At 59.9% G+C, this 24084-nt stretch overlaps 1 protein-coding gene across 5 annotated transcripts in view; it reads right to left on the bottom strand.

The window, feature by feature from the left end:
* Positions 1 to 854: 854 nt before the first annotated feature.
* The window catches only part of PSD4 (pleckstrin and Sec7 domain containing 4), a 36257-nt gene continuing 13027 nt past the window's right edge, over positions 855 to 24084 (bottom strand). For 2 of the 5 annotated variants that reach the window (XM_051836537.2, XM_051836526.2), the window contains 16 exons: positions 15428 to 16431; positions 14301 to 14426; positions 13965 to 14040; positions 13260 to 13632; positions 10261 to 10437; positions 9718 to 9798; positions 9475 to 9587; positions 9193 to 9305; positions 8878 to 8967; positions 7593 to 7636; positions 7108 to 7268; positions 5967 to 6037; positions 5732 to 5895; positions 5199 to 5343; positions 4778 to 4921; positions 855 to 2813 (listed from right to left, as the gene is read on the bottom strand). In XM_051836537.2, the coding sequence (XP_051692497.1) occupies positions 2556 to 2813; positions 4778 to 4921; positions 5199 to 5343; positions 5732 to 5895; positions 5967 to 6037; positions 7108 to 7268; positions 7593 to 7636; positions 8878 to 8967; positions 9193 to 9305; positions 9475 to 9587; positions 9718 to 9798; positions 10261 to 10437; positions 13260 to 13632; positions 13965 to 14040; positions 14301 to 14426; positions 15428 to 16345 (3054 nt within the window). In that variant the 5' untranslated portion in view covers positions 16346 to 16431 and the 3' untranslated portion in view covers positions 855 to 2555. Of the gene's footprint in view, positions 2814 to 4777; positions 4922 to 5198; positions 5344 to 5731; positions 5896 to 5966; positions 6038 to 7107; positions 7269 to 7592; positions 7637 to 8877; positions 8968 to 9192; positions 9306 to 9474; positions 9588 to 9717; positions 9799 to 10260; positions 10438 to 13259; positions 13633 to 13964; positions 14041 to 14300; positions 14427 to 15427; positions 16432 to 23528; positions 23670 to 24084 lie in introns of those variants that run through there. The other 3 variants (XM_051836531.2, XM_051836561.2, XM_017340163.3) reach the window with 3 other exon arrangements.

Genomic DNA, 24084 nt, shown 5'->3' with positions numbered 1-24084 from the left:
ACGTTTCCAGGCTGTGGTCTGGCCCTACCTACCCCCTAGTCTTGCTTACTCATTTCAAATCTTAAAGCAGAACTCCCAGGCTGTCTCTGGTGCGGGGAGGGGGAGGGGGAGGCTGTCCCTGCTCCGCCTCATGCTCACAAAGAGCCATGCACCGGGGCTGCCTCCGAGGTCCTCGCAGGTCTGGCCTCCGCCCAGCACCACTCAGCCCCACACCCCCTTGCCTCCAACTCCGGAAGACTCTGAGCCCCCAGGGGAAAGGACCCCAGCCTCAGGCCCTAGTGATCTTTCCATCTTCCCTGTCCACAGCAGAAGCCAGCTGAGCGGCCATCCTGGGACACCCCACCCCCACCCCCGCCCCGGTCACAGCAGGCCCAGCTCCTGAAGCTCCAGCTCAGCACCAAGAACCCCTGGCTGTCACCTTCTACTATGGACAAGGAGGGGAAGGAGGCTGGGGATGTCAGAGGCCCAACCTTTGCTTGGCAGGGGTTTCCCCCACACAGCGCGAGTCCTGGCCTTGAGCCACCGTAGACTTGGGGAAGTGGAAGGCGCTGCTCCTGGATGGCACAGGGGCACACAGATTCACTTCCTTTCTAGGAGCAGGCGCTCGGCAGCCACACACCTGAGCAGGGGGAACTAGGAAGATGCAAGCCCGCCCTCCAGTGGCCATGCGTCCTAACTGCAGCCTCAACGACGCAGTCTCCACCTCCCCGGGCCCCTCCAGGCAGGTGCCTGGGCAGCACTGGCTGGTGAGCTTAGGCACGTGGGGTCCCCTGGCTCTGAAGGCTTCACATGCCCGGGGGGAGGGGAGGCACTGTCTTGCATGAGCAAAGGCGCATGGGAGCGTCACGCACACATTCAGACGAACCTCCACCTTTTATTCTGGCTTTAGGAATGACAGGGGCACTTCAGACACTGGTTGAGGACGCCCACCGCCCACATCTACGTGCCCGGGTTCAACTCCTGATTCCGGCTTTCTGTGAATGTGCCCCTGAGAGGCAGCAGGTGATGGCTCAGTGGAGACCCGGATTGAGCTCCGGCTCCCGGCTTTGGTCTGGCCCAGCCCTGGCCGTTGTGAGCATTTTGGGAGGGAACCGGCAGATGGGAGATCTCTTTTTGCCTCTCAAATAAATAAATAAACGTTAAAAAGGAAGAGTCACACCAGTCCAGCGAGGTTCAATCAACCCGGTGAAAGCCACTTGACTTTGCAGACATCTGGTCCAATCCACCTCATGCTAGAATTCACCCCTTAAAGTGAGGCCATGGAACGCGATAGTGGCTGCTACACATCAGTTCCCCAGGGAGCTGTTGACACACCTGGCCACGCCCTACAGGCTGCTGGACGGGAGCCTGAGACTGGGGTGGGGTGTCGGGGCAGGGAGAGAGGCCCGTGCTGTCTTAGGCCAACAGCAGGGAACCCACAGGCGCAGCTGTCACCGCGCGTTCAACTCTCCAGTCCCTCAAGAAGGCTTTGTCACAGGCACGGAATAAACCGGTGCAGGGGTACGAGATTCTCAGCTTCCATCCAGCTTCGTGAGCCCACCGCCCCGTGCCTCGTGCTCACACACACAGGCACAGGGGCACAGGGGGCACAGAGCCTGCCACTCTGCAGGTGGCCGGGCCGGCCTGCCTCACACACACCTCCCCCTGGGCCCACGGAGGCAGTGTGGCAGGCAGCAGCCAGCCAGCCTCCTCCTCCGGCACACTTGGCTGAACAGAGACAATGGAGGCTGCTCCCTCCAGCCCAGAACCTCCCCTAGAGATCAGGCCCCACTGGGAGGCAGCCAGAGGGCAGGACCAGGGGATTTCCCAGGGGGAGGGCTGCAAAGCCCCTGGGAGCCAGAGCAGGGAGCAGGGCTGGGGCAGGGAAGAGGTCCTGGCCCCCCGGGGGGAATGCAGCTGTGAGGGCCGTGGAGGGAGGGGTGCCCGGCAGAGTCTCCCGCGCCCGGCTAGGTCTCGTCTGGTCTCCAGCCTGACTCCACACCGCTCGCCTCTCCACGGCTGGGGGATTCTGCCCACAAAGTGGTCTGAACCTGGGGAAGCCCCTTGCGCCTCTGGGAGACAAAGACCTCCTGTTCCCGGGCTCCCAGGCCCCAGCCCCTGGGCTCTGCCTTCTCCTTGTCTGTGCAACAAGACGGAGCCCCTGAGGGCCCCTGCCTGCAGGCTGCCCCTCAGTGGGCAGGGGCTGAGCCACCTCCTGTTCCCTGTATCCCAAGAGGCTGGCTGGGCGTTCCCTAGAGGCCCTTGCTCCACTCTCTCCCATGGCCTCCCCCAGCAGGTCACCTAATTCCCACTGCCAGGCTGACTTCAGGCTCCCCTGGCTGCTGCCCCAAGCTCTCTCCTGCAGGCCCAGAGCCCACGCGCAGGCCCCAGAAATGAGGCCGCTCTGGATTCTGGGACAGGGAGGGCGACAGGGGACAGGCTCTGGGAGCAGAGCCAAGTCTTCCACTTCCCTCTTCCCCTGGGAGTGGCCAGGGGCTGGGGCCGCTGAGGGTCCACAGAGCTGGGGCTGGGGGGGCGAGTGAACCTCCAGGTTCCTCCATAGCTCTCGCTCGGCTTCACAGCTGGTTGCGGTTCCGCTTGGGGATGATCTTCCGGTAGGTTCTGCGCTCCGAGATGTTGCGCTTCACCTTGGCCGTGGTGGGGGCCTCCTCCTGGTGCAGGGACGGGCTGGAGTGGGACTTCTTCAGGCTGGGCTTGGGTTCCCGTGCGCCTGCAGCTTCTCTCCCCAGCTGCTCCTCCCACAGGGCCAGGTCACCCTCCGGGCAGTGCAGCCGGGCCACCAGCAGCTGCACGTAGGTCTCGTAGCGGGTTTTCTGCAACACACGGGCAGGGCCGGCCCCCTCAGCACCACGCAGGCTCCAGGGCCACAGGAGGCTGCAATGGTGCGGTACAACCCATAGGTGTGTGAAGCCACCGGGACAAAGCCCTGTGCAGAAGAGGCTGGGCTGATGGTGAGAGCCTGCTGAGTGTCCAGGCCACCGCCCACGCCACAGCACACCACTCAGGCCCCTTACAATCGCACACGTTCCCGGGAGTGCTGTGACTGACAGCTCTAGGCCACCCATCGCCCGCTCCACCTGCCATCTGTGCGCCCTGAGTGACGACCCGGCTCTGTACAGGGTGGTGCCAACTGCTCTCACCTGCCGCCTACACTGGCCTCCCCCCACCCTGCCTACCACCTACCAGGCTAAGTTCCAAGACCCCCGACTCCAATGGGCTCCTGAAACCATGGGGAGTACCACATCCTATAGATGCCTTGTTTTCCCATGCATACGCGGGTACTTCAAATATGGCATGGGAAAACTGATTTAAAAGAAGAGTTTATTGGGAAGCTGTTGTGGTGCAGCATGTTAAGCTGCTGCCTGCAGCGCCGGCATCCCACATGGGCACCAGTTCAAGTCCCGGCTGCTCCACTTCCGATCCAGCTCTCTGCTGTGGCCTGGGAAAGCAGTAGAAGATGGCCCAAGTCCTTGGGCCCCTGCACCCATGTGGGAGACCTGGAAGAAGCTCCTGGCTCCTGGCTTCAGATCAGCTCAGCTCCGTCCACTGAGACCATCTGGGGAGTGAACCATCAGATGGAAGACCTCTCTGTCTCTGTAATTCTGCCTTTCAAATAAATAAATCATTTTTTAAAAAAAGTTCATTTTGGTGCAAAATAAAAATTGAAATCCATGCATATGAGGGATCATCAGAAAATGTATATTATGAAAAAAACATACATGGACTTAAATATTTTTGTAGAAAAAAACAAACATAATTCCTTGTAACTCCACTTTCCACGAATCTTTTGAAGTACCATCCTAACATGCATGCTAAAGCTGAGTTTCAAAGTCAGGACACAGTCAAAGGTTAGCAACGACGACCAAGGGGATGATGAAGGGGATGATGACAACCATACTCTGGCGTGACAGCCTGTGAACGTGCTGTCTCTTCTAAGGGCAGTCACACTCACCGAGCTGGACCATGGGAAATTAAAACCCTGTGAGGGAGAGGGACCCCTGGGGCTGGCTCCAGGCAACACCCAGTGCAGGTGCTGATCTGTGATAAAGCAGGAGGAGGGGCACGCCCAGGCCAAAGGGATGGGCCAGATGGGGCGGAGGAGGCCCCTCCTCCACCCTCATCCACACCTCAGCTACCCCTCCTGCCCGGCAGTCCCCCACCCCACAGGACAGCCAGGCGCCGGAAGTGGGCGCTGAGCACTGCAGTGACCGGAAGTGCACCGCTGCGGCACCAGCGCAGACCTAGGGGTGTGGCTGGGTGGGACGGGGGAGGGGTGGGGGAGTGGGCCTGGACCTCAATTTCGGGCCCTGAAGGGCACAGGGACAAGACGGGAGCTGCAGGTCAACTCGGACGGGAGGTCTGGCATCTCTGTGTCCTGGTCTGTACAAGGGGCACAACAGTGCTCGCCCCAGAGGTGTCAGACCACTAAACGAGACTGTCCACGCCAGTCCCACCAGCCCCAGGCGCCCCACCTGTCACCGGGTCCACACGGGAGGGAATCACTCAATTAAAACACAGCTTTTCCTTCTTTTTAGGAAAAGCCAAATAGAAAGGAAAAAATTATACAAATATTGTCCCCTCTGGGGGTTAGCAGACAAGCGGCTGCCACGTGTTCCCCAGGACAAAAGTGGCGGGGCCACTCGCACTGCGCCGGCAGGCTGACAGCTCCCACGCTGTTGCCACGCGGCTGGGATTCGCGCTCCGCCCAGACGCCGCTGCAGGGACAGGGGCGTCCACGAGGGGGCGGCAGAGGGGCGGCCAGCGCGGCAGGCCTCACCTCGTACTCCAGGTACTCCTTTCGCAAGCGGTGCTCCTCCAGCTCCCGGCCGCGGCCCCGCCGCTCGGGCAGCTTCCGCTGCAGGTCCAGCAGGTCGTCGGAGGCAGCGTCCAGGCAATTCTCATGGGATCGATGCTGCTCCTCCTGGGTGTGGCCGGCAGTAAGGGAAGCTGTCCCATGCCCCTGGGTCCCCAGCTCCGCATGCCCCTTCCAGGGCCCCGGTTCGAGGCGCCCACCTCTCGCTGCTCTCCAACGCCCCAGCTCCAGGCTGCAGCCCCGCCCCACAACCCCCGACCCCAGCTCGGGTCCAGGTGCACGGCCCTCCACCCCACCCCCCATTCTTTCCCGGGTCGGTGCCCGCCCGTCCCCTCCCACTGACCCTGGGGCTGGGGGGCGCACACGCCCCTCCAGGAGGCCGTACCAAGGAGCTCTGGGCTGGGCCCATGGGCAGGATGGGCCGCACGAAGCGGCGCTGGGAGCCCACGGCGGCGGGGAAGGGGGGCGCCGAGTGCGTGGCGGCGGCCAGGTTGATGCGCGCGATCCAGGAGCTCATCTCCTTGGCCGTGCTGCGGGCAGAGGAGGTCATCGGTGCTGTCGCCCTTCCACCACCCTGTGGCCTGCACAGCCATCATGCTGCCCAGGACTCAGCCTCCAGGGAGCAGGAGCCCGGCAACCAGCAGCATGGTTGACCCCTGAGTGTGGCTTTCTTATCTGTCAAATAGCAAAATCCAGGGTAGGGGGGTGGGCAATAGACTTTACAAAAGTGCCCTAAGTGTCTGCTTGGTGGAGACTGATGCATGGGCCAAGAGGAGGAGCAGGCAGTACTGGTGGCACCCCGGCATCCAGTGTCCCTGTCCCGGGGGCCAGCAGTGCTCAGAGGGGCCAGGGGGGCCACGGGAGAGGAAACCTGAGGGGTGGCCGCCCAGTGGCTTATCTCCCGCCCCAGGGACTCACGGGGCCTGGAAGAGGTAGAGACGCCAGTCTGCTGTCCGCAGCTGGAAGACGTGTGGCCTCTTGGTGTAGTGGGTGGCCGGGGTGGCCAGCGAGTGGTGCACCCCCACGGGCTCATCCACCATCTGCCCCAGCAGGCTCTGCCCCTCCAGGCCGTGGCTGTCTCCCTGCACAGGACACAGGGGCTCAGGGCAGGGGTCTTCACCAGCTCCAGGCCCCTCCTGGGCCACCCTCCTACCTTCAGGAAGTAGAGAACCATCCCTCGCAGTAACGTGTGGAACATCTTCCAGCCACGCTTGCCCCACGGTGCTGCTCCGGAAGCAAAGCACACGGGTGAACGGCGGCACCCGAACCCGTGTCCAAACCCACACAATCATGTGCACAGCTCCTGCTGCTCCCCAGGGTGTGCACGCACACACATGCACACACAGTCCCCAGGGTGTGCACACACAGACACACACACACACAGCATGCCAACACCAGAAAACAGAGGCTCTCCACACACGGCCTCAAGGGCAAACCAAAACCATCTATGAGCAAACATGGATGTTCCTATAGACCGTGCCCTCCCCAAATACGTGACCATGACCCCACGTGCAAACATCCCCCCCGTACACACAGTCCCACTCAGGTACCTGTCTGCTCCCTGCAAGATGACCTCATGATACCCATCTAGAGGGGCCCAAGGGCTCGGGTCCCTGAGCACCCTGGTCCTGTGTGGTTACACCTGCTCTTAGCTCCTGAGGAAGAAGGCCTGATTCCCTGTGGTCACATGCAGGGGCCCTGCCCAAGCCCCTGTGGTTTCTCCTAGCCCGTGCTAGCTCCCTTCCTGGTCAATCTGTGACTCCAGATTGGTCGCTAAGGTCACTGCTCTGGCCACGCTGCTGCCCTGCTGAAGAGCACTCGGCCACCTGGGGAATGAGGCCCGAATGTGCTCCCATCGCTGCCTTTCACGTCCCCACGAGCTCAGCACACTCTGCTCACTCTTTTCTCTGTGGGGGACACCCTCCGCCCAAGTTCAAGAATGCAGAGCCTCATCCCCTTAGTTCAGGTCAGACACCACCATTCCCCAGAAGTCGTACCTGTCCCTCTCCCCCTCCGGCCCTTACCACAAAAGTAAAAACCCGTCCCCCGTGCCCCACACCCCCACACTCAATCCAGCCTTCCCTCACTCAGCTCCTTCCCCCTTGGACCCCAGACCCTGATACGCTAATCCCCACCCCGGGGTCTGGCTGCTGGGCCCATCCTGCCCCACACCAGTGGTCACCATTCCCTCACAATGAGGAAGGAACGTAGGTGGTGTCCGCGCACCGCACACGCTCCCCGAGCAGCTCCACTCTCCAGGCACCGCCCTGTTCTCGGGCAGCACAGACACTCACTCTTCTTGCCGTCGGCGTCCTGATGCATCTTGCGAGCCAGGATTCCCTGCTTGTAGGTGGGCGCTGCGGGGTCCTGGGCCAGCTGGAGCAAGGGGCTGCTCATCTTGCCAGCCGGGGGAGACGGCTGGGCCTTCTCGGGCCTGGCTGTGTCTTCTTCATCCCTGGATATCAGAGAATCGAGCTGGAGGTGCTGACTGAGCAAAGATCGCTGGGAGGGACCCACCGCCCCAAAGCCTCAGCACCCTCTCTCCTGCGGGGGAGCCCCACATCCCAGGGCCCACTAGAAGGAGACCCTCTTAAAGACAACCTACCAATTCCTGGACACGCTGCTTAGCCACACCCTTGCTATTCTTGGCCCCATACTGCTTTTGCCTCTGCCCCATGCAAAGGGTCTGCACTTGGTCAGTTCTCAGTGGGCAATGGTGAGGTCAGGCCCAGAGACAGGGGTAAGGGCGCTAGGAGAAGAGAAGGGGGTTTTCACTCACACGGCCCACTCAAGCTTCTCACTTCGGATAGACCAGTAGAGGGCCTGAAACAGAAGCACACAGGTGAGCAGGGGAGACCCAGGGCTGGTTTGGGGGACCCTAAACTGTCTAGTAGAGGTAGGAGAGGCAGCATGTGTGTCCCCCCGCCAGCATAGCTGCCCCTCCATCCATGCAACCATCCATCACATATCCATCTGTCCATGCAGGCATGCATCCATCACCCATCCACGCATCCATCCATGCATCCATGCATCCATGCATCCATCCATCCATCCTGCATCCATCCATGCATCCGTGTATCCATCCATCCATCCATCCATCCATCCATCCATCCATCCTGCGTCCTTATCCATACATCCAGGCATCCAGACATTTATCCATCATCCATCCAGCCACCCACTCAAAAAACTACTTATGGAGCATTTCCCATGTGCCAGGCCCTGCGCTGGGTGAGAAGACATGATGATCAAGGCAGTGGGGTCCCTCTGTGTCCCACTGGAGTTTAGTTAGGGCTGAGCTAGTGCTCATGAATGGTGCATGAGTCACCCATGTGCCGTCTTGGCTGGAGAGACCAACTCCCACAGCAAATGCATAGTAAGCAAACGAATGCACTTGTAAAAAATATAACAAATAGTATTGACATTGATGTATCCTGACTGCTTCTGTAGGCCCTGCAGCGCCTAACAAAGTGTTTGGCACACAGTAAGTGTTCAATAAATGTTCACTAAATAGATAGGACAGCAAATGACCTACATGCTCACTAAGCACACACCGTGCACCTGACACTGTGCAAAGCACTTGACGCATTGTGCATCACCCACATAAGGACAGGATAAGGTGACTATGACCTCCTGGAGGAACTTGCCTTGGCTAGAAATCCAACTCAGCAACACCAGCTCCTGAGGCTGAGCCCCAGACTTCCGCTACGTGAAGCTCGGTTCTCCATCTACTCAGGGAACCAATGCACCAGAGCCTCTTGGATTTTGCCAGCCTGAGAATCATCTGGAAGCCCATTAAAACACTACCGGAGCCTCAGAGATTGATTCAGTAGGTCCAGCACAGGGAGTCTATACATTTGCCTGGCTGGCAAATTCCAAGATGCCATTGGCGCTGCCAGCCAGGGGCTAGCAGCCCTTGAGAAAGAAGCCCCATCCTCCCAGGGGTGCTTCCTGCAGAGCCAGGCCCCAGCTCCGTATTCCCCTCGGGTCAAGGAGCCAAGGCTCTGGGTCTGAGACAGGGAGCCCCCGGGTCCTGAGCCCGCCAGGCAGGCCCGCTGGTAACACACCTTCAGTAGCTCCTTGGAGAAATTCCCGCCGTCCTGCAGGCCACGCAGGTTGGTTATGAATTCCTGGCAGCTCATGCTCTTCCCAATGTTCTGTGGCCAGGGTGGTGGGGAGAAGTGGGGTAGCTGGCACTCCCTTCCCCGACACAGCAGCCCCAGCTGGCTGCTCCAGAACCTTCTCCACATCCCCCAGGGCCCTGCCAGACCCATCCCAGGCTCTGGTCTTCTCTTCCACATACTCCCCACCCCCACTGCAGCCCCTGACCCAGCCCCACCCAGGATCCCCCCCGCCCCCCCGGCACTCTCCCCCATCCTCACCTGTCCGTGCAGGTCCGTGTTAAGGAGCATGACTGCACAGGTCAGGGTGTGAACAGAATCTGCCCGAGAACACGAGTGGAAACACTGTGCTGGAACCCAGACTTCCATTTCTCCTGCCCACGACAGGTGGGTGACCACCCCCATTGCTCTGCAGCCCCCACCACACCCCCAACAGCCGCCGCCCAGGGAGCTCCTGAGTGGACACAGGGCAGCTCCGTGCCATCCCGTTCTTGGGTCCCCCCAAATCCCCCCTGCCCTGCTCTCGGGCCGACGCCTCCCTACCTGCTGAGGGGAAGAGCCCAGGATTGCAGTGATGGAAGCGTTTGGAGAACTGGTAGAGGACTCGCTCCCGCTCCTGGGTCTCCCCGCTGAGCACCAGGGCCTGGAGGAAGCCCCTGCCAGGAGGGCCAGAACCAAAGGGAGAGCCAGGCTGGGACCCCGGGACCTTGGCAGCTGTCACTGCCCTGCAGCCGCCCCCCCCCCCCAACAGTGCCCCTCCCCCCAGAGAGGGCCCGAAGGCTTTACCGGAGGGCATGGTCCAGGCTCTGGCCTCCAAACTGGAAGAAGGTCAAGTACGCCTCAGCCACGGCCTTGCTGAAGTCATTGCTGGGAGGGGAAATGGGGATGAAGCCCGCCCCCAAGGTTGGGCTGGGGTCCCCAGGGCCTGCACACCTCACAGAATCAGGTGGGATAGGGGCTGAGCAAGGCAAGGGTACAGCCAGTCTGGACCCTGGGCCCTAAGAGGGTCAGGGGAAGCCAGGTCTGGGATGTTGCCCCTGGAACCCCATGCGTGCTGAGTGGCAGGGACCCAGGAAGGCGGGGGTGGGCAAGGCAGCTGGGTGCAGGGCTCTAAGTGGAGATCAAGGCATGGAGAGGTGGAGGCGGGACAGGCGGAAGGATGGTGGGGGCCCAGGGCAAGGCTGATGGGACATAAGGTGGTGACAGGGCTGGAGTAGGGGCAGGACACCGGCCGAGGAGAGGGAGAGGCCACCGGTAGAAGAACCCCACTGGCAGCTCCTCCCCGTCCTGCTTCAGCCTCAAGCCTTGCCCAGGCTCGAAGCCTCTTACTTCTTCTGCAGGTAGGCAGCCACTTCAGACTTCCGGAAGCCCTCCAGGTGGTAGAGGCGAGAGGCCAAGTTCCAGGCCACTTTGTCCGTCCTGACACCATTAGCCAGTTTGTCTCCAGCCAGTGGCCTCTGGCCTTCCTCTGGGGTCTCTGCTTGGGGCATAGGGCTCTCGGGAAGCCTGGAAGAGTCATTGGGGTCCTCAGCCTCCCACTCGGGATGGGCCAGCAAGGTCTCTGGTCAAGTGTCTTTGCAGGCCTGTCACAAAAGGCGGGGCCCAGAGCTCAAAGCCTTAGTGCCTTGAATGATGGCCTAGCCGCGCAAAGAGCTGAACCCTGGTCTCCCCCAGGGAATGGCTGAGCTGGAACCAGACCCTGGCAGGAGGTTCGCATTCAAGGCCAGGAGGGCTGGAGCTGAGCTGGGTGCACTGAGGTTCCTCGGATAAAGCACAGGCACATTCCACACTAGGTTTGCTTCAGGTGGCAGGTCCAGCCCTTGGAGGACCTGGGGGTATTCTGTCCAACCCAAGGCAAGGTGAGACTGTCTCCCTTCCCTGAGGCTACCTTCACAGGCCTCCATCCGCAGCCCCCAGCTCCAGCCTCTACTGATAACCATGAAGCCAGGGACAGTGCAAGGAAGGGGCCAAAACCAGGAAGCTTGGTTGGTTCCAGGACCGATGACAGTTGGCAGTCAAAGAGGTGGCTTCCAATCTCTCCCTTCCCAGCCCAGCAGCCCTTACCAAGGGAGCCTGCGTGGTGACCTAGGAGGAACGGGAACAGGCCCCAGGCACCCCCAACAGAATCAGAGATCACTCGGGGGCGGATGTCAAGACTCTCGATCATTCTCTACCTGACTGTGTCCCCACTGCACACTACAAGCAGGCGCAGTGTTACCTGGCTACCTCTAATGAATATTCGTGGTCATGCCAGCACAGCTGGGGAGTTGTACAGGTAAGCAAAAGCCGTCTTAATAGGAAAACAGCAGCACCCTCTTCACTCAGCACCAACGGCTGACTGCTCACTGCTCTCGAGGCTCATTGAGGAGAAACCCCACGGACACTGACTGAGAAGTGCAACTGCAAACCTGCCGGGGAGCAGGATCTCATGAAGGATCTGCAAGGGGCTGCTGGAAGACTCCAGAAATCACACAGAAAGCCCCTGGCGAGGAAGGAATGGTGAGGGTTCAGTGCACAAAGCAAGAGGAAGGAACAAAGATGACACAACTGTCACATGGAAAGGGACAGGCGTTTGGCACGGCAGTTAAGCTGCCACCTGGGACATCCATGTCCCACGCTGCAGTGCCTGGGCTGCAGGCCCAGCTCTGCTCCCACTCCAACCTCCTGCTAATATGCCCCCTGGGAAACGGCTCAAGGACTTGGGTCGCTGCCAGCTGCATGGGGGACTCAGGCTGAGATCCTGGCTCCTGGCTTCAGCCTGGCCCAGCCCTGGTTGTGTGGGCACTTGGGGGAAGAAACCAGCAGATGGAGATCTCTGTCTCCGCCTTTCACATAAAATAAATAAATGAAATGTGAAGAGGATCATCTAAGAAACGATGAAGTAACTGGAACAGACATCTGGTCTACCAGTCACGACTCCGAGTCAGGACACCCAGGTCCAATGCCTGCCTCCAGCTCTGCATTCCAGCTTCCTGCTAGTGACAGCCTAGGAGGCAGCAGCGATGGCTCAAGCAGTTGGGTTCTGCTACCCACGTGGGAGGCCTGGATTGTGTTCCCAACTCCCAGCTCCAGCCTCAGCCCAGCCCCAGCCACTGAAGCTCTGTCTCTATTTATCTCTCTCTTTACCTCTCAAAAAAGAAAAATGAAATGATAAAAAGAAAACTCAAGTGATTAAAATTGTTACTAAAATAATATTTAGATAAGGAAACACTTTAGAAGAAAACAATCACTATGCAAATACAAATTGTCATGGGATTGTATGTTTTGAACATGTGAATTGTGTGGTATGCTAATTAAACCTCAACATGGCTATATATATATATATATATATATGGGCCATTTAAATGATCTTTATAATCTCACAGAAAATCAGGCAGGCATGAATGAAAAGTCTCATCAGACCAGCAAACTCACACTGGGAAAATTAAACTTCCCCCACTGTGTTAAATATCAGAGAAAGTAAACCTATTACATAATATGTAGTGTCATTTACCAAGACAAAGCCACAGTTAAATCTTTTTTACTACGATAGTACGGTTTTCTGGATTTCTGCACTTCTGTTTTGGGTCGGATGAACTAACTTCTGTTAACCCGAACCCTCCCTCTGTGGATACCGAGGCTCCTCTGGCTACCAGGCCTCTAAACCACAGGAAGACGGTTCTTTGGTTTCTGGCACTGAGTTTCTCTGTCACCATGAACCAAGGATTAGGGTGGGAGTGGGGTCACCAGTCCAGTTACTACACATTAGGTCCACGACCTGGGGCAGTGCTTGGTCCTCCAAGCCTCTTCCATATGACCCCTATTCAACCAACCAGAAACCAAACCCCTTACCACATGCAGATTATAGGGCCAGCAGGCGCAGGTAGACCAGCTGGCCTACTCCTACCTGGGCCAAAGACCAAGATCACACCATCCTCCTATGGGCCCCATGATCCAGTCCCTCGGTCCCAACCAAACCTCCCCTCGGGGAGATCTGAGCCAACATCCTGGGTCCACACTCTTGTGGTCTCTCCCAGACACCTCCTCAAGTTCAGAGCAGTCTATAATCCCCACGCCACCAGCTCCGCTTTGCCCCCCGTCAGCCTGCATAGCTCAGATCCCATTGTTCTGGGCACATGGCCTTGGTCAGATTCCCTGGGGCGTGGTTCTCTCGGCTCTGTCTACTCTTGAGTCCCTGTGTCTTTAAACCCTCCGGTCCTGGAGCCTACACTTAGTTAAGTGTCAGTGTCTTAAACCCCAGTGAGTGCTTCTCACGCTCCATCCAGACCAGGGGATTCTTAACCACAGCCGCAATTAGGAGCCAGAGAGCCAGGTGGTGGGAGACTCACCTTTCGGCAGAGGTCAAGGGCATGCTGGGCGGGCCGCCTCCAGCCTCTGCAGTGCTAACCATGTCTTCACTCCTCACTGCCTCCTCTGGGTCAGCGGCCTCTCCTGCCTCCACTTCCTTCAGGGAGCTCGGCTCTGTCCCGTCCGTGTCCAAGAGCAAAGAGTGTGAGGCATTCGGCATGCAGTTGGGCAAAGCGCCTGAGCTGTGGCACTGGAGCTGTGGGCCACCTTCCTGGGAGGCCGCCAGGCTGGGCCCGGGGCCTGTGCTCTCAGACTCGGGGCAGCTGGGCTCTGGCAAACAGGCTGGGCTCTCCCAGGCGCCGGGGGACACGGTACAGGGAGCAGGAGGCTGGGGCCGCCCAACCTCCCTCTCACCTGAAGAAGAGCAGAGAGTGAGGCGGGCACAGGGCAGGAGGAGGGCCTGGGCTGCCACCTCCAGAGGCTACCTCCCTGGGGCTCCTCCCCTGGAGCTGGGCAGCACGTCCTGCCCCTCACTCAGCCAGTGACCTCTCCCACACAGAGGCAGGGACTCCCAGGACTGCAGCCCGCGGGCTTAGGACTTCTGCTGAGAGCAGTCAGACCCAGGCACCAAAACTCCCCGGGCTTCTATACACTGCTTCATTGACTGCGCGGCCCAGAACGGGCACCAAATCCTACTCCGAATCCCAAAGCCTCCCAGATTCCCAGATGTTCTTACTGAGTCTCACCTCTCTCCTGGGAGACAGGCACCTGCCGCCAGGAGGGACCCTCTTCCATCCGCCAGCCCTCGGGGCTGGGTGGGGCCTGTTGAGAGAGACACGGGCATTTCCATGAGCCCTGGAGACGCTGAGAAGAAGGGAGATGCTGGGAGTACACAGGGAATCGCCCTCTCCTCCCCCTGGCCCGACAATGCGGGCTGCAGCCTGGACCTTATGTCCATGAGACCAATCCCAGGTAGAAGACCCGCAACCCAGTGTGCGGGGGCTCAGCCCTAGAAATCAGCGGCTTCACAGTCCTCCTTCCCAGGTGGAGAGGGTGAAGCCCAGAGGAGGGAAGTGACTTGCCCAAGGTTGCACAGGATGTGAGGCAGAGGCGAGGTTGGAGCTGAGGCATTCTGGTTCCCAGGTCAACGTCTCGTCCACTTTGGGTGCTGTGGGGGAGGCAGGGCCCAGCCCGTCCTCCAGCGAAGTCTGAGACACACAGAGATTGACAGAAAGAGAAGAGGGGGGTTGGCCAGAGGGAAACTGCTCCCAGGCCCTTTCCCATACCCCGTGAGATGTACTCCCTCGCAGTCTGCCCAGATGGCCCTGCTTCCAAGGGGCCAGCTTAAGGAGGGGCTGTGTCACAGGGACGGCAGTGGGCCCTGGTCCTGGGCTGGGTCGGCTCTGCCGCCAGCTCCCAGCTTCTGGGGTGGAACTCCCAGGCTTCCCTCTGAGCGCCTGGTGCACTAGAGCAAGGTCCAGGGAGAATGCACCTGCCCAGGACAGAGCCCCAACCATCCCACCCGGGGTCCCCCCTGCAGTACTGGGAGCTTCCCTGCTTAAGAGCCCTTGTCCACTGTTCTGTGGGAACTGAGAGATTAGAAAGTTACGCCTCGCCCTGCCATCTTCAGTCTCCTTATCTCCCCAGGCAGCCTGTGCTCCCGATGGTCTCTGTAACCCGGCCCCCTCCCTGCTGTCATATGGGTGCAATCTGTTGAGGCTGGCCAGGGGAGAACAAGGGGTGAGCGAGAAGTAACAAAGTCCTCACATCTCTTGAGAGAAGACAGGACAGGACTCCCAGACAGCCCTCCCTGTGTGAAGGCCAGAGGTCACCCCTGCACGCTGACCCTGCCCTCGGCTGCTGCCAGGTCTCAGAGGCGGGAGGACAGCCCGGGGTCGGCCAGAATGCCCCGTGGTGGGAAGAGCTGCCTGTTCTCCAGAGATGTGGAGACGCGGCCTCTTGGTGCCGGGGAGGAGCGGAATTTCTGGCCCTAGTTGCCAGCAGGTTTGGCCGACGTCACCACCTGCATGTGACGTCCGGTCGTCCTGAAGTCGACCCTGGTCCTGATCTTCTCCTCCATCACTGCCCACCCCCCACTCCAAAAGGCCCTATCGACAGAAGAGCATGGCTGGGGCCTGGGAACTCCTGAGGAAGGCCATGTCCCTTCTACATCCCCAAATGGGCTGGTTCCCAGGACTACTGCGCTTACCTGGCTCTCCTCCTGGCCAGAAGGTGCTGCAAGGGCCCCCTCGGTGCTGGGCTCGAAGGTGCAGCAGGGGTGCAGCTTGTAGGTGGGCACCGGGAACGGAGGGGTGTTGCGCCCACTGCGTTCAGCACCGTGATCCCCCCACTCTGGCTCACTCCCCAGCTCCCAAGCCACTGCGCCCCCTAGCAGTGGCGGCTCAAGGGCCTGTGGGCCATCGGGCCCCAAGTTCACATCCGTGGTGGGGTCTGGGAACCCCCAGGAGAAGCGCTCTGCAGAAGCACTGGCTTCAGAACCAGGGCTTTCCAGGAAGAGCGGGTTGTCGAAGAACACGCTCTCTTCCTCCGCTCCCCACTCGGGCGAAAGGCCTGGGGTCCCCTCCCTCGGCCATGCCTGCTTCTCCTCCTCCTCCGGCCCGCTGCTGTCTTCCCCGGAGTCCTCCCCCACGGGGGAGCTGGGGTGCAGGCCCGGGTGGCCAGGCAGCTCTGCAGGGGCAGGGGGCAGGCAGCACTTCAGCCCAGCCCGGAGCCCTTCCGTCTTCTCCAGCTCCTCCTCCAGGTCCAGGACACACATCTGGGCCTGCAGGATGCCCGCCCAGAACACCACTTGGGTGGACGAGTTCCGGTTCTGCTGAGGGCTCCCCAGACCACGGCTGTCCCCAGGCGGCCCCGGGGATGCTGTGGTGTTCTGCCTGGGCTCCCCCTGGGAGGAGCAGCTCTCCAGGAGTGAAGGCTCCACATCGGAGCTCCAGGGAGGAGCATCGTGCCGGGTGGCTCCAGCGGGGTCCACGGCCCAGGTCTGGTCCTCGGGCGGTCTGGGAGGGCCCAGAGGGCAGTGTCCTGGAGGGGGCTGCAGGTCACCTCCCAAATAGATGTCGAGAAGTTCCACGGGTTGGGCGTGGTCCGGGAGTCTGTGGTCGCCCATGGTCCACGGAGTGAAGTTTTCACAATCCCATCGTGCGAACTAGTGCGAGCGCCGGCTGGGGCGGGAACTGGGAATCCACATCTACCCTGGAAATGCCCAAAGCAAATGCAGGTGAGGGAACAGCATCCACGCTCTCGTCTGGAGTGGTGGACGGCTCTGCAGAGTCCACTGCTCAAGAGACACCACCCTCCCCGGCCCTGCAGGGACTCAAGACACTGCGGATGCCACGTGTGCCCAGTCTCGACCCTGCACCAGGCAGCGCCAGTCCCCAAGACGCCTTCTGTCAGCTGAAGGTGTCCCTGCGGCTTAACTGAGAAGGGTGAGAGGCTCAAACCAGATCCCCCACTGTCGGCAGCAGAGACCCCCTCAGAGCCTTGGGGAAGCAGCGGCCGGCCAGAAATGCTTGCACCTGGCCGGTGCCACGGCTCAATAGGCTAATCCTCCACCTTGTGGCGCCGGCACACCGGGTTCTAGTCCCGGTCAGGGCGCCGGATTCTGTCCCAGTTGCCACTCTTCCAGGCCAGCTCTCTGCTGTGGCCAGGGAGTGCAGTGGAGGATGGCCCAAGTGCTTGTGCCCTGCACCCCATGGGAGACCAGGAGAAGCACCTGGCTCCTGCCTTCGGATCAGCGCAGTGCACCGGCCACAGTGCGCCAGCTGTGGCGGCCATTGGAGGGTGAATCAACGGCAAAAGGAAGACCTTTCTCTCTCTCTCTCTCTCTCTCACTGTCCACTCTGCCTGTCAAAAAAAAAGAAAAAAAAAAAAGAAAGAAAGAAATGCTTGCACCTAACTGCAGAAGTGCTCACATCAGAGGCCAGAGAGTGGCACAGGCTCCTGGGAGAAGTGGGCACCCGGGTGAGAAAGACCCCAGCCTGCCTTGCCCCCACCAGCCCAGGGTCCCGTGCCTGGGCCTGCCCTGTCCACCAGGCCAGCTCACAGGTCTGGATCTTGGTTCTTCGCAAGTTTCTGACAGCAGTGCACGTTGGCCCAGGTGGAAGCAGGAAGGGACTGTCCACTAAGCTCAGGCCAGGCCTCAAGGAGGGAAGATGCTTCCGCCCTGCTGCCCACCCACTAGGGTTGTGGTGGCGCTGTCTGCTCAGAGCTGCCCTGCCCTGCATAGCAGCTGCATTAGCACCATGGGTCGGCCCTCCCTGGATGTTTTAATGCATAGCACAAGTCCCCATCCCCCCACATGCGGACCACGGCATACACGCCTCGCAGAGCCACCCTGCCTCCTCAGGAAAACCGGCTTGATTTAGCTCCCTGCTAATGCACCTAGGAAGGCAGAGGAAGATGGCTCAAGTGCTTGGGTTCCTACCTCCCATGGGGGAGACCTGGATGGAGTTCCTGGCTCCTGGATTCCAGCCTGGCCCAGTCCTGCCCATTGCAGACATTTAGGGAGAGAACCAATGGATGCAAGAGCTCTCTGTCTTTCCCTCTCTGTTTCTCTGCCACTCCAATAACTAAAGAAAGTTTCAAAAGAAAAAGTACACAAGCTGGCCCATGGCACGTGTTTCCATTGTTCAGCAAGCCCCTGGCTGCAGTACCTCTTCCCTTATTTTGCCTTTGCCCGGCTCTTGTCACATGCTAGTGTCTTTCTCGAAGACAGGGTGTGCTTGGTAGCTGTACTGAGACATCTGGGCAAACAAGACTGTTAATAAACACACACATGCCCATGCTCTCAAGGCATGGTTAGCGCAGTCATCCTCACCCTCTGCTCTCCCAACCTCCTGGCCTGCGGGCGAGCAGGTGCGCTGTGCTCCTGATTCACAGATGAGGAAGCCGAGGCCTGAGATTGGCCGACGGATCCACCACTGGGAAGGGAGGCCCTACTGGGCCCACAGACCGCCCAGCTTCCTGTGTGTGGCTCTCTCCCGACAGTGGGCACCTCTTCCTCTGACACAGAGGGGGTGCTGCCGGGCAGCCTTCCCTAGCACCACGCCCAGTCCTCATGGAGGGCTCTACACCTCAACCTCCACAGTCAGGCTACGGGAGATGGGGCCTGGCCTGGTGTTTAGGGACCTGGCCAGCACGCACCACAGACCTGCGGGGACAACTCCTGGCAGTAGAGAGCTTGGGCTCAAGGCAGGACCACAGGACCCTAGGCTCAAAGCCCACCCTGCCACTTACAGTCAAATAAACCAGCGAGGTGCTGAGTGGGGAGCTAATGGTGGTGATTCATGTCCAGCCTTCAGACCAGCGTGGTTACCAGGAGATACTCAGTAAGAGGTAACCCCCGGAGCTTTCAAACCAAAACCAGGCAGGACCCACCTCTTTACCTGGAAACCACGGCCCCAGAGAGAAACGAGCTAGGACTAACATAGCCAGTCCCTTACGCATGGTCACGGAATCCTCCTAAAATTCCTGTCTGGGTTTGCACTCTCCCTTTGTCCCAACCTCACCTTCCTCACTTTTAGCCTAACAAGAACTTGAACCTGCGGGATGACATCTTCATGGTTCTGAAGTTTCAGGTCCCTGGGAAGAGCCCCTGGCCAGCCTCAGGGCTCCTCAGTCACTCGTGCCAACTCAGCTTCCCCAGAAGGGTTGCCTTCCTAAAAGGCAGGGCAGTTTCACGGTTGGTCTTGCACCCGGTGCTCTCGTCCGCTGGACTTGAACTGGTCCTGCCTTCCAGCCTCCTCCTAGCTGTCTCCAACCGTTTTAGCTCCATCTTCACATGCGCCCTAGGAGTCACCTCTTCATCCCACCCCCAGGGCCCAGGCTGAGAATTCCCATGGTCTTGCTCCCTAAGTCGCGGGTCCAGAGCTGCTACCTTGCTCCCCATTTCACACTCTCAGTGCTCTTGGGGAAGAGGCCCACAACAGCTCTGCCTCCAGCGAGGAGGGGACGGGGGGGAGACTCAAGACCCACTGTCCACGCTCCAGCAGCTCCCCTGGATCCCAAGCCTCTGTCCTCAGGACTGCCTGGTAGAGAGGACCACAGGGTGCAGGAGATGACTGGGGAGATGTCTCCATTCAGGAGACAGAAGGGGGAGGTGGGAGATGCTCCTGGTGCACCTGCAGCTCCACCCACCGTCTCCTTCCCAGTCCCAAGGCTGCCCGCCCTTGCCACCCCTTCCCTGCTAAGCTCTGCTCTTCTCACACAGCTGGCTCCCTTCCTGGCCATGAATGTCCTCCTGTCTTCATTCCCACAACCCCCACACATGGTAACTGAATGTGTACCAGCCTCTGGTCCCTGTGGGCATCAGAGCGCTTTGCCAGGATGACATCCGCTCAGAGTAAAGTCACCTGATGGGCAAAGTTCACATGCTAATAATAGGAACGGGGGTAGGGTCAGCAGCACAGGGGTCCTGCATTGTTTTCCGTGATGACAAGGAGTTCCCACGGGTCTCTCTGCACACCTACATTTTAGAAACCAATATGTATTTACGTGCATAAAGCAGCCATCGAGGCCCACGTTAATGACTAGGCTAGACACACATGAGCATTGGATTTGACTTCTCAGAGCAGAGAGAGAAGAGAGCAGATCTTGGGAACTGCAGGCAATGAGAGGAGATGGGTGCTAAGGGCAGGACACAGTTACAGGTTGCAAAGTGGTATTTCCATCAACGGCAGACCACGCACACAATGGTGGCCACGCTATGCAGCTGAGGGGTGCAGGAGGTGACAGTGAGTCTTGAGCATACTCCAGGATGTTTGCCCCACAGTGAGAGGGATGCATTTCTCGGAAGGCAGCCCCGTGGTTAAGCAATGCACGGCTGTGCTGGGTTTTGCACTAAAGGTGCGGCCTGTGCCGAAATTCTGTAAACCCGTTCAACTCAGCCCGTCCTCCATCCCTCAAGGGTTCTTTGACTTCGCAGCATTGAGCCCCGTGTAATTTCCGCTGTGTTTACGCCCAGGGTTCTAGCTCGCCTGAATGTGAGTGCCAAGTGGGCAGGTCCCACGTGCTTCCTGTCTGTGGGTGGGTCTCAGGAGCTAAATGACGGCAGGACTTGGTGACAGGTGTTTTTATCCCACTGACAAAGTTCTGAGAATGGGGGCGCTCATGGTCATCCGTCAGTTCAAGTGCATTAGGAAGTTAGAGGTCAGCATTGAGCAGCTCAGGTCCACCCCTGAGATACCTGGGGTTCTGGAGCCCGGTGGGAGGTGGTCCTAGTTCCACGAAGGTTGTTGCCAAATTTAGCAAATAATCATATAGAAGGCTAGATACCTGGGGCACACTTAGACTCAGTTTAGTCTCTGTTTACCCAAAACTCAAGTTTAACTGGGGCTCCTGTGTGTTCCTCAGCAAGCCAGCCCATGGGGTGCCTGCACTGTGCCAGTAATCCAGCTTCGCAGCACTCCCCCGTCCCACCAGCCACGCCACACATGACACAAGGGGCAGCATCCCCTCCTTATTATGAAGAGACCAAAGCTCGGAGAAGTTCAGGAACTTGCAAGCTCGTTCCTAAGTGGGGAGCTGGGGTCTACACCCAGGGCGAGGGCGCTCTTAGGCATCACGCCCCTCCCACGCACAGATCACTTCTCTGGGGGCATTTGTCATTCCCTCGAGAAACACAGGCACTGTCCAGAGCAGGCCTGTGCAGCTCTATCTGAGGCAGCACCCCAGAGAGCTCTGTGAAAAGAAGAGGGAAGTGGGGGAGCAAATGGAGAAAGGAGACGACCTTCAAAATGCTCCCTGCTTAATCTGGCCGGAGGACCAGGGAGAGAGACTGAGGCTTGGAGAAGAACAATCCGCAGAGCTGTAACGCTAGCATTCTCCCTGGGGGCCCGTCTGCCTGTGAGCCAATCACCTTCTCCTCCCAGGATGCCCAGTGCTCTGGGGAAAGGGCCCCCCCCCCCAGAGGTGCCCCCCAGCCCCAGAGGTCACTTAGGGACCCCTGTAATTGCATGTGTACGTCTGTCCACCCTTCCTTCCGTCCGTCCACTCTCCCATCTTTATTGCTCCTTCCTGGACAGAGGAGTGGGATGACCTGAAGGTGGGGCCACTTCTCTCGGCCATCACAGCAGTCCCACCAGTCCCCTGGCTGAGGGCAGTGTCACCCAGGAAGGGCCACGAGTGGACACAGCCTTGTTTCCCGGAAGCAGGGAGACACCCATCAGGCAGAGGTAGGCAGCACTTGGGGAGCAGAGCCCAGCTCTAACGCATCCTGAATTGTCTGTCTCCTTCTTTCCCCCACCCTTAGTGTTCAGTAATATCTCCTTTGAAATCACGTGTCTCTGGGAACAAAGGTGTCCAGCCAGTTGGGGAGTAAAGAAGTGATGGCTGGGGAGGGCCCAGACCACTCAACCCTCGGGCTTCAAGACAATTAATTTCTGATGTTAGGAGACAAGAGGGAGCCCAGCTGCCACCCAGATGGAACTTTTTAACCATGGGTTTGTTTCTAACCCTTGGCCTGGGGATAAGGCCCTGGTCTCTGGCTGGAGGGGGCGGGGTGGACACACACAGAGGCGAGAGGACAAGGCTGCCAGGGGCAGGAAGAGTGACAGCCCTGGGCACCTGCACTGACCACTGTCCTTTGCCACTGCAGGTTCATGGTGAAACATGCAGGCCTACAGAGACGCACATCCTAACTACTGACCCTGCGTGGACAACCTCACCTGGTCCCTCGGTAGGTCAGGTGGGTGAAGCTCCTCTGTGTCTTTGTTACAAAACGGGCAGAGGTCTGAGCCCCGGGGAGGAGCTCCAGATACATGTTTAACAGGGCTGCTTTGCAGGCCCACCCAGAGAAGTGAAAATGAACAAAAACCAACAGCTGTCCTTGTCAAGCTCAGGCCTGCCCCACCCCTCAGCTCTGGCTCCGGCTGCTGCTGGGGGAGTCGGCCCCAGCCTTCCAGGCCGAGGGCATGTGTTTCTCGGTCTCTCTTCCCCCTTCAAGTTTCCAGACTCAGCAAGCCAAGGGTCCTTCCCTTCTCCCTGGAAACCGTTTCCCTCTTGGGGAAAAAGCCCAAAGGCTCCTGGCCTGGCTGGGACTTTGCGGGACGACCTGTCCTGTTCCCGCACAGCCTGCTTGGCGGCTGAGTCTCAGAAAGGTCACCGAGGCCAGGCGCCCTGCCTTAACTGGAGCCGGCGCACGGTGAGAGAGCCGGTGAGAGAGCCGGCGATCGCAGCCCCACATCCTGCCCACAAGGAGGAGGCGTCAGGCAAAAGAGCAGAAAGAGAAAGAGGCTGAGGGCCCTGTGGTGGGGCCAGCTGGGGCTCGGTGGGGCGGCAGAGGGGGCGAGGGCTGCGGTGGGCAGGCAGGGTGGGAGGATCGGAGATGACAAAGGGACCCCAGAGAGCAGCTGCTTCAAAGCCCCGGCGGCCGGACTGGGCCTTGCCACCCTCTGCCCTCTGCTCCACCTCTCCCCTCCCCCACGAAGCTCGGCAGCCGGGTCCCCTCCCCGTGCCGGTGCCGTAGCTGCTCTCCAGGCCCACCTGGGCCCACTTTACAATCCCAGCCGAAGTCCCGCACAACCGCGGAGCATTCACATCAGCTGACCATGGGGCACCCTTCCCTGCCTTCCGGTTAGCCCTGACTCCCATCTGTGTGGGAATACCGGGGCGGAGGCTGGGGGCTTCCTGCCGCGGCCGACACGATACCTAGTGGGCCTGGTAAGCGTCCCAAAGAGACACTTCTGGAGTTCTGTTCCAGGACCACAGGGCTGAACCAGAGTTAAGTGGGCAGGGAGGGTCCCCAACCCCTAACCAGAGCCTCTCCCGAAGGGGAAGGTGGGGCCCCCTAGTGGCCGAGTGCGCACGACCCCCACCTAACGGACCCTCGGGACTCTCCCCCTCCCTTCAGGGTCTCAGGGCAATCACGTGGGGCCTCAAGCCACACAACCCCCCCCCCCAAGGGGGGGGTGCAGCGCAGGCGGTCACCGGTCTCCGGCAGGCCCACAAGATTTAGCAAGCGCCTCCTCCGTAGGCCTCCCCTCTTTGCTTCTGCAGACATTCGGGGCTTCGACAGTGGGAGAAGGGGACAGGGAAGGAAAGCAGGCCAGGGCCAGACGGGGACAGCCCAGGCTGAGGGAAGCAGAGGCACAGACAGAAGCAAGGGGAAGGCGAGAACGGGTCCACAGCAGGTGCATGCGCAGTAGGCGCCCAGGGCACGCCCGGGACCCAGCCTCCGTCCGGCCCACCTGGCGCAGCCTCTGCCGCAGGGCCAGCTCCCGACCCTACAAACCCCACGCTTGGCCCAGGGCCCCCACCCCGAGCCCCACTCCACGCTGGTCCGCCTTGCTCACCTCCAAAGAGCCCACAAGGGATGCGTTGGGCCCGGGCCCCCCGGGAGCACTTCCTGCTGCACAGCCGGTCGGCGCTGACAATGTGGCGGCTGGAGCTTCCTACTTCCGCTAACCCAAACCACGGCGACCCACACCCCTCCTGCTCCCCGCCGCCTCCCCAGCACCTCACACTTCCTGCTCACAGGGCCTCTGCCGCCAGGCCCAGCTCCCGGGCCGGGCCTCGGCTCTCCTGCCGGAGCCCACGGAGAAGCTGCCCGGGGCCAGGAACGCAGAAAGGGGAAGCTGGCGGCCTGGCTTGTGAGCTGGCCCCAGCACCCTCGTCCCTGGGGTTCTGTCCTAGCCACCACCCCCTGCAGCTCACCTGTGGGAGACAGGAGGGCGTCAGGCCGGGCAACTTTCTGGTTTTGATAGTTTAATTTTTATGTGGCCTGTCTCCTGTCACCAGTAACAGCTGCTTGTGGTTATGCATCAGGCCCCCAGGGGGGCGCACCACTCCTCCCATTGAGATCCTGACCCCTGACCATAACACATGACGCAGGTCTGGGGACAGGCTCAG

The sequence above is a fragment of the Oryctolagus cuniculus genome, chromosome 2 (assembly GCF_964237555.1).
Source record: "Oryctolagus cuniculus chromosome 2, mOryCun1.1, whole genome shotgun sequence".
NCBI lineage: Eukaryota > Metazoa > Chordata > Mammalia > Lagomorpha > Leporidae > Oryctolagus > Oryctolagus cuniculus.
Note: the sequence above shows the minus strand (reverse complement) of the source record. Positions and strands in the feature narration are given on the sequence as shown.